Raw genomic sequence first — 12,757 nt, forward strand, 5'->3', positions numbered from 1 at the left:
ACCGAGGGAGATTGACCGTCATCTTGAACTTTTTCCATTTTCTAATAATTGTGCCAACAGTTGTTGCCTTCTCACCAAGCTGCTTGCCTATTGTCCTGTAGCCCATCCCAGCCTTGTGCAGGTCTACAATTTTATCCCTGATGTCCTTACACAGCTCTCTGGTCTTGGCCATTGTGGAGAGGTTGGAGTCTGTTTGATTGAGTGTGTGGACAGGTGTCTTTTATACAGGTAAAAATTCAAACAGGTGCAGTTAATACAGGTAATGAGTGGAGAACAGGAGGGCTTCTTAAAGAAAAACTAACAGGTCTGTGAGAGCCGGAATTCTTACTGGTTGGTAGGTGATCAAATACTTATGTCATGCAATAAAATGCAAATTAATTATTTAAAAATCATACAATGTGATTTTCTGGATTTTTGTTTTAGATTCCATCTCTCACAGTTGAAGTGTACCTATGATAAAACTACAGACCTCTACATGCTTTGTAAGTAGGAAAACCTGCCAAATCGGCAGTGTATCAAATACTTGTTCTCCCCACTGTATATACAGTACATGGACAAGGAATTGTGTGTGTTTCTTTTTTTCTTTTCTAGCTGTGCTAACCATTTTTTGGTTTACATTACATTTAAGAAATCATGTTACAACACAAGCCGACAGTAATCCGGTTACTTTAGTGCATGCATACACACTGAATGCAACATAAAAGATTTTGTGGATATCTTAAAACAGAGAATTCCCCGGACTAAGTTTGGGTGACTTACCCCCAGTCGCTGATTCTCTGTGGGCCGGCTGTGGTGTCATTGGTAAGGGAGGACGGGGGTGGTGGAGGGGGGTGAGAGGGAGGAGGACCCACTGGAGTCATCTGCTGCCAGGCTGCTGGGACAAGGAGCTGCTGCCCCCGGCTAGACCAGGCTTGCTACAGGGACAGAATAGGAATATCAGGGGTATTATACAATCATCTGTGGATCCCCATAGCTGTGACCAGTATTAAGTCCCCCATACCTACCCTGATGTTGGGGTTCGGAGGTTGACTTGGATACACAAGCTACACACCTATTTAGAATCCATGTTTGGGTCTTACCTGAGCAATTACACCAGGTCTCACTGGTAAGGGCTGTATGGGAGGAGCCTGAGTTACCATGGGAACAGAATACCCTGCTGGTTGGTTAAGGTTACCTTTTAAAAAAAAAAGGAGCATAAAACAAACCATTGTCATTCATGCAGTTCAGAAAGGCTGTGACTAAATTTATTAGCAAAAGTCAATTTGAAAAGTCAATGTTCAGAAATGTACTGATTATTTATTTTTGACAATGTATGTATGTAAAAATTGTAAGCAGCGTGCAGTCTGCATACCTTGCATGGTGGGAGGACAAAGAAGAAGGGCAGGTGGGAAGGGGTCAGTGCACCCAAACTGACCATTCCCAGTTGTTAGAGCTATTCCAGGATGCAACACCGAGGGAGCTGACTGGTTTATAGCCTGCATTAGAAAAGAGTACAAGGAGGCAGTGGCAGATAAGACAGTGGAATTAATGAAACAGAGATGAAGTGGCAGGCAGAGAAGAGAATATAGCGAAGAAAGAGAAAATGTGAAAATAATAGAATATAGATTTAGAGGAAATTAGGTGAATGACAAAAAAGAGAGACAAAATGAAAGTACAGACAGGGTAAGAAGTTTAGCAATAATTCTTGAGCACAACCATTAACCATGTCACATCAGTGAGAATTATGAAGACCGATATTCTGAGATTATACGTTAAAGCACCTTCTTCCCTGAAGAGGGCAACATTAGGTCATCAGCACCAGAACCGTATATTAGAGAGAGTTTGGCCAACGTTATGCGATTGGTTTCGAGGTGGTCACGTGTTTCATGGACTCCATGTTGTATACCAACATTCATCTGATTCCCATTGACATAGTGCAGGGAATAGTGGAAAAATGACATCAATTATTAAAAAAATGACATAAATCACTGAAAAAATGCCCTACTGTTGCACGCTTGGCTGCAATGAAAGACAGGGAAGTGGCAAAAGATTTCACAACTTCCCCCATGAACCAAAAAGGCGAAAAGTATGGGAGCTGAAGGTGAAAAGAGCAAACTGGAGGGCAAGTGACCTACTCATTTTTGTTTGAGGTAAATGTCAATTTCTCTCTTCGACTTATGATAACAAATTACATAGGACAAATAAAGTAATACCGTTGTTAATGTGTACCATGCTGTCAAGTTCTAACACTGCTTTAGAAATGAATGAAGTTTGAAGTTATCCAAGCCTTATGCTAGCGTTAGCTTTTTCGCTAGCACTCCATGTACCTAAATGGAAATGCTTGTGATCTTGCCATAGTCATAACTTGAATTTAAGCTAATCTGACTTCAATTGTCATCTGTAACTCAGATGTAATATACTGTGACCACGCAAGCAGGTCATTTATGTTGATTTAGATCACCAAATATTATTAATACATAACTTTGCCTCGGTTACTATTAAGTTATTATTGCTAGCGTGATAACGTTATGGTCCTGTCCTACCGCGATTTACACCTGACCAAAACACACTTTTTACCCGTATGCTGTCGGTCGCATTATCATTGTGTCAAAAGACTGTGAGTAACTTTATTAAGAGTTCAGTTGCTAGTCATGACGTTTTTGGAAGTACAGAAATCGTATGTTTGTAGCGCAAGTAATTTGGCCTGTCTTGCTCCCCACTTACTACAATGGGCATTTTTTAGAGGCCCATTTACGATAGAGAAGGTAAATATACACTGGAATATTTCCGTAAGGGCCTTTTACATATGACAAACGTTGATAATAACATGATAATAACATGTTATGGTGAAAATAAGCGATTTATTTCAAGATAGCACATTGGTTACACTGACGATGGTATCCAATATGGCGCCCATGATTTGAGTTGGCCAAACTCTCTCTAATATACGGCTCTGATCAGCACAGAAACATTACCAAAGATTGGAAATATTTATAGGTGTTTCTATTTATTATTATTTTATGTTCTCTGTCCTGACAAAAATGGGGTGTGACAATGTGTACTGGCATAATTTTCAAATGAAATAATTTAGTCAATGCTATGCTGAATGACAGGGATTTAATGATTTTAGAAGCTAAATGGCATTGCTACTGTAGTAGTTTAAAAAGACCAGACTGTGGTGTCTGTAAATCAAGATTTGTGTCACACGGATATGAATGATCACTGTTGCAATTAAAAATACAATACAAGAGGTAAACATGCCCTGGTCCAGAAAGACAGAAAAAGTACTAGTAGCAAACATTCACACTGCTACAGTATCTCACCTGAGTGTGGACTGGTATGTTGCTGTAGCCTAGAGGGAGGCCAGAGGAGGCAGTGGGGGCTACAGGGGGTCTTGAGAAATGAATGGTGTTCTGATTTATAGCATCAAAGACTGCATTGGTGGGCCGACTGTGGCACATGTCCATGATACGGAAAGATGACTGCACACTGGAGAGATGTAGTGGTGTGAGGAGGAAAGTTTTATGACTGGAGTTCAAACTACGGTCAACAATAATGCATTGATGCTATCCCTTTGTACATGGCTAGTTCATACAGGAATGAAAAAAGAAACAATAAAACAAACAAGAGCATGCAAGACAACACATTTTGATTCAATGTCAGTTGTAGCAGCCTTACTGGTTACTGTGTGGGTAGTCCAGCAGATGAGTCATAGTGAGGAAGGGGTGATTGAGGACACTAGAGGGAACAGTCCTGTCCCCAGCATCAATCAGCAGCATGCTCTTGAGCAGAGACACAAACTCCCTCCGGTCAGCCTTCTCTGCTTGCATGTCACTGTTATCAGGACTCAGCACCAAGTTCACCTGATAGATGGAAGCAGTTAGGCACACAGAGAGAAAACACTGCATATGAGAACCACACAGGGCAACAGTTAAAGTCACAATTAATTTAAAACCCAGGAGTACCTGAACTAATACGCTTATATGATTGTTTTACGGCTGTGATCACACTGCTGCCAATCCAAATTTGAACCTGAAATTGTCTGTGATCTTGTCCCTCCTATGTTGGATTTGTTCAGAAGGGTTTAAATTTGATTTGAAAGTAATTTGGTCTGGTTAGACTCACGTGTGCTATGTCATCCAGACAGCTGAAAATGTACTTTCTGGCCTCTTTGGATTTAAGTCCCGTCTCTTTCTCATGCTCTTCTGTTGTCTGGAGGAGGAACAGAGTTATTAAGACAACGAAAAATCTCAAGAATGTAGGTGCAGTATTTAAAGATGTTTGTATAGACACGTTTTTGCATATCTGTGTATTGAAAGCTACTTGATTTGTCATGTTTAAATGATAAGGAACAAAAGGTCAACGTATTACATTAAATATACACAGGAAATGGGAGCAAACCATGTGTTTCCATGTAAATCTGTGTGGTCAGTGGGTTTTGCTGGGAAGTACATTGACAGATAAACATTAGGCCCATATTCATATAAAATATATTTACAGCCAGCTCTGCAGGTAGTCTAAGCCGTTTCACATTTCCTAGCGCTTTCCTCAGGGCCTGCTGGCTTTGTCTTGTTTTGAAAAGCTTATGCATTTGTTTTCATTGGTAATGTACTGCCACTTCATACTTTTTTCCCCTTGTTGCAAGGACTTTCACTTGAATTTCAAATGAATTTACTGCTTTTTTAATTTCAAGTCTCTCCTTCCCAGTTAATCTGTGTGTCTGTATGGGGCATACAGACACCACCACCACCACCACCACCAAAGGAATCAGTGACTGTAGATGATGTGTGGTTGACAGGAGGATGTGTACTTTCTGGTTGCAGGTCTATAATATGTTTTGTGTATGAGTGTATATTTGTGCGGTTTGTGTGCAGATACCTTTAGTCTCCAGGAGGCGTAGGGAGAGTTGGACTCTTTGGAGAAGAAACGACAGGTCTTGGTCCCCTTGTTGAGTAGCTGCTCGGCCGGCAGGCCCTGAGTCTGAGAGATGTACCGGATCTGACAGAGAGAGAGAGAGAGAGAGAGAGAGAGAGAGCAAGAAAGAGAGAAAAGAAAGAAAGAAAGAAAGAAGAAACAGAAAGGAACAGGCAGAGAAAAAGAGAGAGAGACAAATTAATTAGAAAAGTAAAAGAAAAATGTAAGTAAATTCAAAGATAGACAATGGTTTACATCACACCAACTTGGCAGAATAAGATAATCAACTTGAATCAATTTTCTCGTTTTACTCAGCTACTGAAAATACAGCCTTTACTTCAGCTGATGAATTCCAACCATTTATGTACCTTAGTCTGAACCTTAGGTCAGCAGCTTGTAACTGTGGGGGTACATTTAGAGACTTTTTTTACTACTTGACTTCCTAATCAACTCACACCATAAAGGACATAAAGAAAATAAATGTTTATCGTGAAGAGAAAGGAAAAAGCATCAAGGCCAGAAGTGAATACCATGAACTGGCTAATATTTAAAAGACAAATGGAAATAATAGTTCAAACTCGAATAAGACTATATTTGCAAAACAACATGAGGCAAAGACATCTCCAATCATGTATGTTATACTCAGCAAATTGGGGCAAATAAAAAAAGTAAATCATACACTGAAGATTCAGCTTATGCCGCGTGGAGAGGTGCGAGGCCCATACATCGCTGCTTGCAGCTTTAATTACAAATGTATTTTCTTCAATACACCATACCTAATTTAGTGTCAGCTCAGCTCACCTGCAGACAGGGCTGTAGTCAGGGCTTGTGTGCAGTGTAATGTTTCAATATGCACTCATTAAAGTTAATTTGACTGGCAAAACAGTTAAAGTTCTTCTTACATTACACAATAATGAAAGTCATAATTTTTTATTTTTAAGTAAAAAGTTTTGGATACATTTTTTTACTTCTTCCAACCATATGTTAAATTAAGAGTCAATGTAGATTTACATATTGCAATAATATCATAATCCTACAATGAATCGTGAAAACAAAACTTTCTAGATGTTGTGTTGTTACTTTGGCCAGGTCATCATCAAAAAATTAGTACATTCATGATTTTGTCCATGTTGACATTAGTTGCTTCATGTACATTTATTAAAAACTTTGCATTGTTTAGCTTTTCATATAGCTAGACGTCTAAACTCTGGGACAAGGCTGTTATGTTTAAATAACTGCCATGCTGATTCCAAACAGACAGCTTTGTCAAGGCAGTTTGAGCTTCAGATAGCTTTTACACAGTGGCCATCGTTAATGACAAATCGTGTTCCTCTATGAATGTGCACACACGTATTGTTTATATCACAAACACGGTCGGTCAGTGAAGGCGCAGTCGCAGCGGTAGCCATCGTTGTCGGTAACATACTCATATGACAGAGTGCACGGACCAAAGCTTTGTGACTAGCATCTAATGACTAGAAGCAAGCACCCGGCTCCCTCAAAAATGAGGCACCAAGTGCTAAACGGCTTCCCGTCTCCACCCTTTTGTCCTCTATTCATGCCCAGCGGCATTTGTTTTTAACTCCTTTCTCAACTAAAGCTATATCTACATGCTCCAAGTTTGATAAACTTAAAGCCTACTTTTTTTTTTAGCTGCGTTACCACGGAGACCACACCGCACTCTCGCTTTTCAGCAAAGACCCGCCCTACTTTGCATCTGATTGGCTAGAACTCGTTTCATTGGTATCCCATGTGGACTTTTTAATTTATTTATTTCTCTAAAATAGTCATATGCCAGAAATCCGGCACGAGGCCCGAGTACTTTAGGCCCTGCGTTAGTTAGAGCTGCGTTCCTTGATTGGTATGTGAAATCAATTGACTCGAAAATATTAAACCACATGCAATCATCAAGCATCAATCATTTACATTTAGGCATCAGACACAATGTCAGCGAGCACTTTGTTCTATGGATTCTTCAGGACAAGGAATACATTCAAGAATGGGAAAATTTCCATGTTTTTGCTAATACCTGCTGCAAATGTTGGTATAATATGAAAATGGCTGGTGGAGTTAAGACAAAAGATAATAATGTATTGAATGAATCAAATTTGAACATATGTGTCAGGGGCTTGTAGATCTTTACATTGTTAGTTAATTTCCTAACCTGGCCTGGGACACACATTCATACGGTTTGATAAAGTACTGACTTTAACTTATCATTGCACTTACAATAACGAGCGCAGCTGTCCTCAATTTAGGTCATCCTGTTGTCTCATCTCCTTTTTTTTTCCTGCATCCACCGTGTGTGTTGTTTGTGTGTGTGTCTGCAGCCCCGCCCGCTGCAGATAGCCGGCAGGATTGAAACGGCAGCAACTTTAGAGTGAAAAATCGTTACAGCGTACATTGATGTTAAAATGTATACAGGTTGGCAGGACGGTCTGAAATGTTTTGCACGGTCTTTCGCTGTACGTTTTGTTAGTAATGTGAGATGTTCGAGTCACATACGTCTCGTCTTCATATCACAAACAAGGAAATGATCAACCCGTTCTCACTCCCGCTTGGTCATTGGCTATCAGAGTGCACGTGGGACTGCTGGGATTGGTTGAAGTTGCGGGAAACTTCAGGTTATTGGTCAAATTTGTGGAAAAGTTGCAGTGATTGGTCAAAATCGCGATCGCGACATCGCAAAATCCTGGAGAGACTGAATTATGAACAGTTAAGTAAGTGGTCTTGAAGAGGATTCTTTTTTTTTCTGTATCGGTCTTGACTGTCTCTCGAACCTCTTTGGACTCAGTCTCAACTAGTCCTGGTCTTGGACTTGTCTTGGACTCGACAAAGGTGGACCTGACTACAGCCCTGCCTGCAGAGAAGCCGCCCCACACTAAACTCCAATATCAGCCTACATTAGTGTCATGTTTTACATGCAAAACATTTGAATGCCTTTGTTCATCATATGTGATGTAAAAAAAAACACATCAGATGTCCACACAGTCACACAGAGAAATAAAGAGTGTGCATCCTGGTCATATAAAATCCTAGTGCAGCACGGAGCATCTCTCCTGCCGGACTGCTGACAGCGCTGTCAGCCAAACACTCAGTAACACTAAACAGCAATAGAGGAGGTTGTACCAGCGTCTGGTTTGAAAGTAGTAGTAGCCAACTTCATTGACAGTCCCAGCACTTGAGCTGAAAGCATCAGAGCAGTCAACACACATGTCGTGCTGCCCTGCCTCATCTGTTCAGGATCGCACTGTACTCCATTTTCCTCTCACCCTTATCTACCTCCATCACAGTCATTTTGAGAGACAAGGTTTGTAAAGTTTACAGCCTGCCATGCCGTTATCCTGCATTGCTCTGTACAATGACGCAGCTAAAAAAAATAATAATAAAAAATAATGATTGAGTCGACTCCAGGCTTTTTTGCAGTTACCCCTTCCCTCACACTCACAATTAGGGATGTCACGACAGCATGAATTGAGTAGTCCATACCAATACCAGTGGAATTCCATGATTCTCAATACCAAATTCAACACCACGGTAAAAAACAAAAACAAGACAACAAATCCCATCTACTCCTTTGTAACGTGTATTTCAGGATAAGGATAAAAAGTGTCAGTTTTTTCAACTTTTATTTTTCAGTTTGAACTTTGAGGGGGAGGGGGAAAGGAGTGTTGTTTACATGTAATCTGGAGAGAACGTCTGTCTTCTGAAGCCTGGCATCACATCACAGCTAGCGTACGCTGTCATGTCTTCCATGAGTTCACCTGGAACTCCCAAACAGCAAGTATGTTAAGTCGTTTTTTCTCTGCCGTTTTTTCACATAGAACTGAGATTATGCAGAGGTCCGCTGTGACAACCACTAACATAAGCTAGTTTTAACTATCATAGCTAATGTTAAGCTCTACGTGAAAAACAACGGCAGAGGGAAACAGACTTACTTGCAGTTTGTGAGTTTCAGCTGAACTTGTGAAAGCAGTTGTCATAGACGAACGTTACGGTAAAGCCTTTAGTGGCAGACTAGAGCACTTGTAACAGAATTGCACCCCTAAAAAAAACGAGTACCGTCACGGTTTCAGAATTTTGCCATTGGCTTGGTACCGAAGTATTTGGATCTAATGACATCCCTACTCATAACCTGACACAGACATTATATTCTATTGCAAAACAAAGAGTTAGTTGTATTTAACTTAAAAATAAGATACAACTGAATCATGCAAATTCATTCCATGTTTTTCAAACATGGCTCTGATGTAACCACATGACCTGTGCGTGACTAAGTTAGATTGCCCCACTGACCATAAAAAATTTGATGTTAATCTGTTTCTTTTGTTTTGGCATTTTGTTTGTTTTTCAGATCAAGAAAGATTTAAAATCCTTTAAAAATGTGTGGTTTCCAGCACCGTTTGATTTGCAAGTTATACATTTATACTTTACATGGTTCATTTTACAGGAGTTTACCAGATATGTGCTGACTTTTCCCAAAAGTTCATTCAGCTCTCTGTCTTGATTATGCCTCTCAAAATTCCATGATACTCCAGAAATACCATGGCCAATGGAAATCCCGGAGTGATACATTTTACAGCCTGTATGTGTGTGCATGAATGCACGTGCATGTGTCTACGGCCCAAAACAAACACACTGACCAGAACCTGCTGATGGTGCAATGAACACTCACCACAGTGTGTGTGTGTGTGTGTGTGTGTGTGTGTGTGTGTGTGTGTGTGTGTGTGTGTGTGTGTGTGTGTGTGTGTGCGCGCATGTCTACCATCAGGCTTATGCTTATAAATACATTTTGCTGTGTAGAGTGGAACTGCAGTGAGCCTTGGCATAGCACAGCATACTTTCGGGACCTCAATATGCACGTGTGAGTGTGTGTCCTGGCATGGCCCAGTGGTACAACAGAGCTGTCAGTGCTCAGCGAAGCTCTATCAGCCACTATCTCCGACTAATGATTGTCCAAACTGCTAAATGCTGCTGGAGGCACAAGTGACAGTTCACCAAAAAAAACTCCAAAAACAGATGGATACATACGTATTAACACTAGAATTGCCAGAGCCGACGCAATTGTGATTAAAAAGTGTAAATTACTCAGTCCAGGGTTTCTGCAGGTTTCACTAAGTCAAAGTAAAGTGAAACAATTTGGACCTTTCATGAAGTTTGATGTCTTCATCAAATGCTTATATGACGGTGTCATGAATATTATCCTTGACCTCAAGTAAAGTGGAACCATTTGGACTTGTCATTAAGATGTCTCAAACGTTATAAGACCAGTTTGACGACAGTGAATGCACTGAACAAGGTGATTTAAGGAATTGTGGACTGCTGTTAGCTCGGTTAGCTGTAACGTTACAGCTGTCCAATTAGCTAGCTGACTCATGCCGCGTTCTATTTACCTTGGAACTCGGAAGCTGGAGCTGGGAATGACGTCATACCCGAGTTGAATGCGTTCCATTTAAAAGTCGGATTTTCATTGTTTTCATTAGCTCTAGCCCGGTTAGCTATTGTTAGCAATACAAGTTGATAACAACGCATTACGCCGTTTTTTGTGCATGCAAACAGCGTAACAACATGTCCACAGATAGAAGTTGACCATGCCTGTGTGAACGACTGATTTAGTGACACAAATAAGACAGAAGTGCTTATAACTTTATGTTACTGCAGCTTTCACAACTGTTGATACAGGGGGCAGCCATGTTGGATTTTGAACTCTGGCAACTGCGAGGTTGTCCGAGTTCCAGAGGCAGAGTACGGCATGTCTTCACCATTAAATCCGCTTGGCATTAGCCGTTAATGGAGCTTTTGGTGTCGGTGACCAGATGGATTGGACCAAACACAGCGGTAGGGCTGGGACGGTTACTGCATTACCGCAATACCACAGTCTACCGCGGGGCCTGAGCTTGTCACCATCATCACCGCAAAAAAAACACTGGCCTGCACGTAATGTCTTGTATCGGAGAAATGTCATTACATTTCTCCGTTTTCAGCTGAGGTAGACACATTAACGTTACAGCTGCAGTGTTTACCATTGCACATTAGCCTAGCAGCTAACGGAGTTTCCTTCTGTTTATAGCTTTATCCCGATTAAACGGCACGGTTGAATTTCAGCCTGCATGCACGTTTCGTAGCCTAAAACAGAGCGGCTTATATTGTTAGAGAGAGCTACTAATGATATGGCTGGATAGCTAGCTTGTCTTGTTGTTCAACATACTGTCAAATACTTTTTACTGATTGCCAACTGTACACAGTGTTATTGACTTTGAATCTTGCTAGCATAGCGTTAGCTTTCTGGCTCGTAGCTGAAGGGTTCTACGAGCTGAGCGGACTATAAATATCTCCTGTTGCTAAGGGAGGCAAGTCATATCTAAGGTCTTTCCTATTTCCTGGAGGAGTGAACAACGTTTGCATTGCATAAGAACCTTATAGGATGGGAAGGATTGTTCCAGGTAATAGTTCAACCCTCAGGCGTAACCAGGGAAACAGAGTTATTGTTTGGATAAACTTTAGATTTCGATTGTAAAACAAATTAAAATATAAACTAATGTTTTAAAAATATGCTATTTGGCAAGTGACCATGGTATAAGCGGGTTAATGCCCTTCGAGGTGTCCATTGTCAGGTATTAATGGACTTTGGCGGCAGCAACGGCGTCAGACGGTTCACGCCTCGCCATCGTCCATTAATACCTGACAATGGACACCTCGTCGGGCATTAACCCTTACATAATTTGGCCTGTCATGACATATTTATGTTATCTAGGTTAATGTTAAGTTACATCGACAGGTTGTATTGTCTTGTTTAATGTCAAATTGTCATAACACAGAGATTGTTCTTTGTTAATGTCAAGTTGTCATGATAAATACATCTCGGACAATGCTAACTTTGCATTAAAAGTGTCATCATTTACCGAATGACACTTAATGACAACAGTCATGAAGACTCAAAATGACTCCTTCATGTTCACGATAGGTGTCATGTCATAATAATGACGGTGTCATGTCAGTCTGTGTTACCCTTTGGGTAAATGTTTTGAGCAATTATTTAATAAATTTCAGTAAAAGCTAATCAGATAATGTTGTGTGCGGGACATTAAGTCAAACTCAGTGGTGAGTGAAACCGAAGCAGAGGGACAGGCATAGAGCTGTAGCGGATCCAACGTATTAATTAATTAACTTTATCGGTTATCAGGCTAATAAAACGCTGATTCAGATCATCTGCAAACTATCCCTAAAAACTATTGATGTAGCTTAAAGCTTGCTTAATTTATTATTAGCTTCAGTATAGTGAAAGTACATTTACTGTTGAATAACTGGTAACGTAAGCTTAGCTCACTCAACTTTCCAATAGCTTGCCGAACACTGGTGATAAACAATATGTAGTGGTGAATAGTCGATGCTTTGATTGAAGGAGCCTGATTCGACTGCTAATCTCAGTCGAATCTTTGCAGAGGCATTATGAAACGAGGATAATGCCTTTTGGCATTGGGGGTGCTCCATGTCTTATTTTACATAGAACTACCGGTTTTCTTCCCAATGAGTTAATATACAGCCTATATCAACCAATATAACTATACTGTAAATATCAACATACAATGCTGTAAATAAAAATGTGAAAAGGAATAAGCTTTCAATTAATCGTTTTAAAGTGCGTGAATAAATCCAACCACCCCATGACAGATTTAAGTTTCGCTTTCGAAACTTAAGGCTCCCGCAGCTCCATACAGTTTTCGATGTAACTTTTGACACAGACATCTAAAAAAACACTGGGCTAAAGCGGGACACCTTGAACGGATCTAAGAATGCCAAACACCCAGAGGAAGATCACCCAAATGGCTAAATCTGCCAAATTCGTCGACGTTCAGTCGCCCCA

General features: G+C 40.5%; 1 protein-coding gene across 3 annotated transcripts in view; it reads right to left on the reverse strand.

The window, feature by feature from the left end:
* Positions 1-12,757, reverse strand: part of LOC144522555 (homeodomain-interacting protein kinase 3-like) — a 52,726-nt gene that overhangs the window by 12,410 nt on the left and 27,559 nt on the right. For all 3 annotated transcript variants that reach the window (XM_078257728.1, XM_078257727.1, XM_078257726.1), the window contains exons 6-12: positions 4,858-4,977; positions 4,105-4,191; positions 3,658-3,842; positions 3,303-3,468; positions 1,352-1,475; positions 1,080-1,174; positions 760-914 (exon numbers count right to left, since the gene is read on the reverse strand). In XM_078257728.1, coding sequence (XP_078113854.1) covers positions 760-914; positions 1,080-1,174; positions 1,352-1,475; positions 3,303-3,468; positions 3,658-3,842; positions 4,105-4,191; positions 4,858-4,977 — 932 coding nt within the window. The remainder of the gene's footprint in view (positions 1-759; positions 915-1,079; positions 1,175-1,351; positions 1,476-3,302; positions 3,469-3,657; positions 3,843-4,104; positions 4,192-4,857; positions 4,978-12,757) is intronic.

The sequence above is a fragment of the Sander vitreus genome, chromosome 8 (assembly GCF_031162955.1).
Source record: "Sander vitreus isolate 19-12246 chromosome 8, sanVit1, whole genome shotgun sequence".
Lineage (NCBI taxonomy): Eukaryota > Metazoa > Chordata > Actinopteri > Perciformes > Percidae > Sander > Sander vitreus.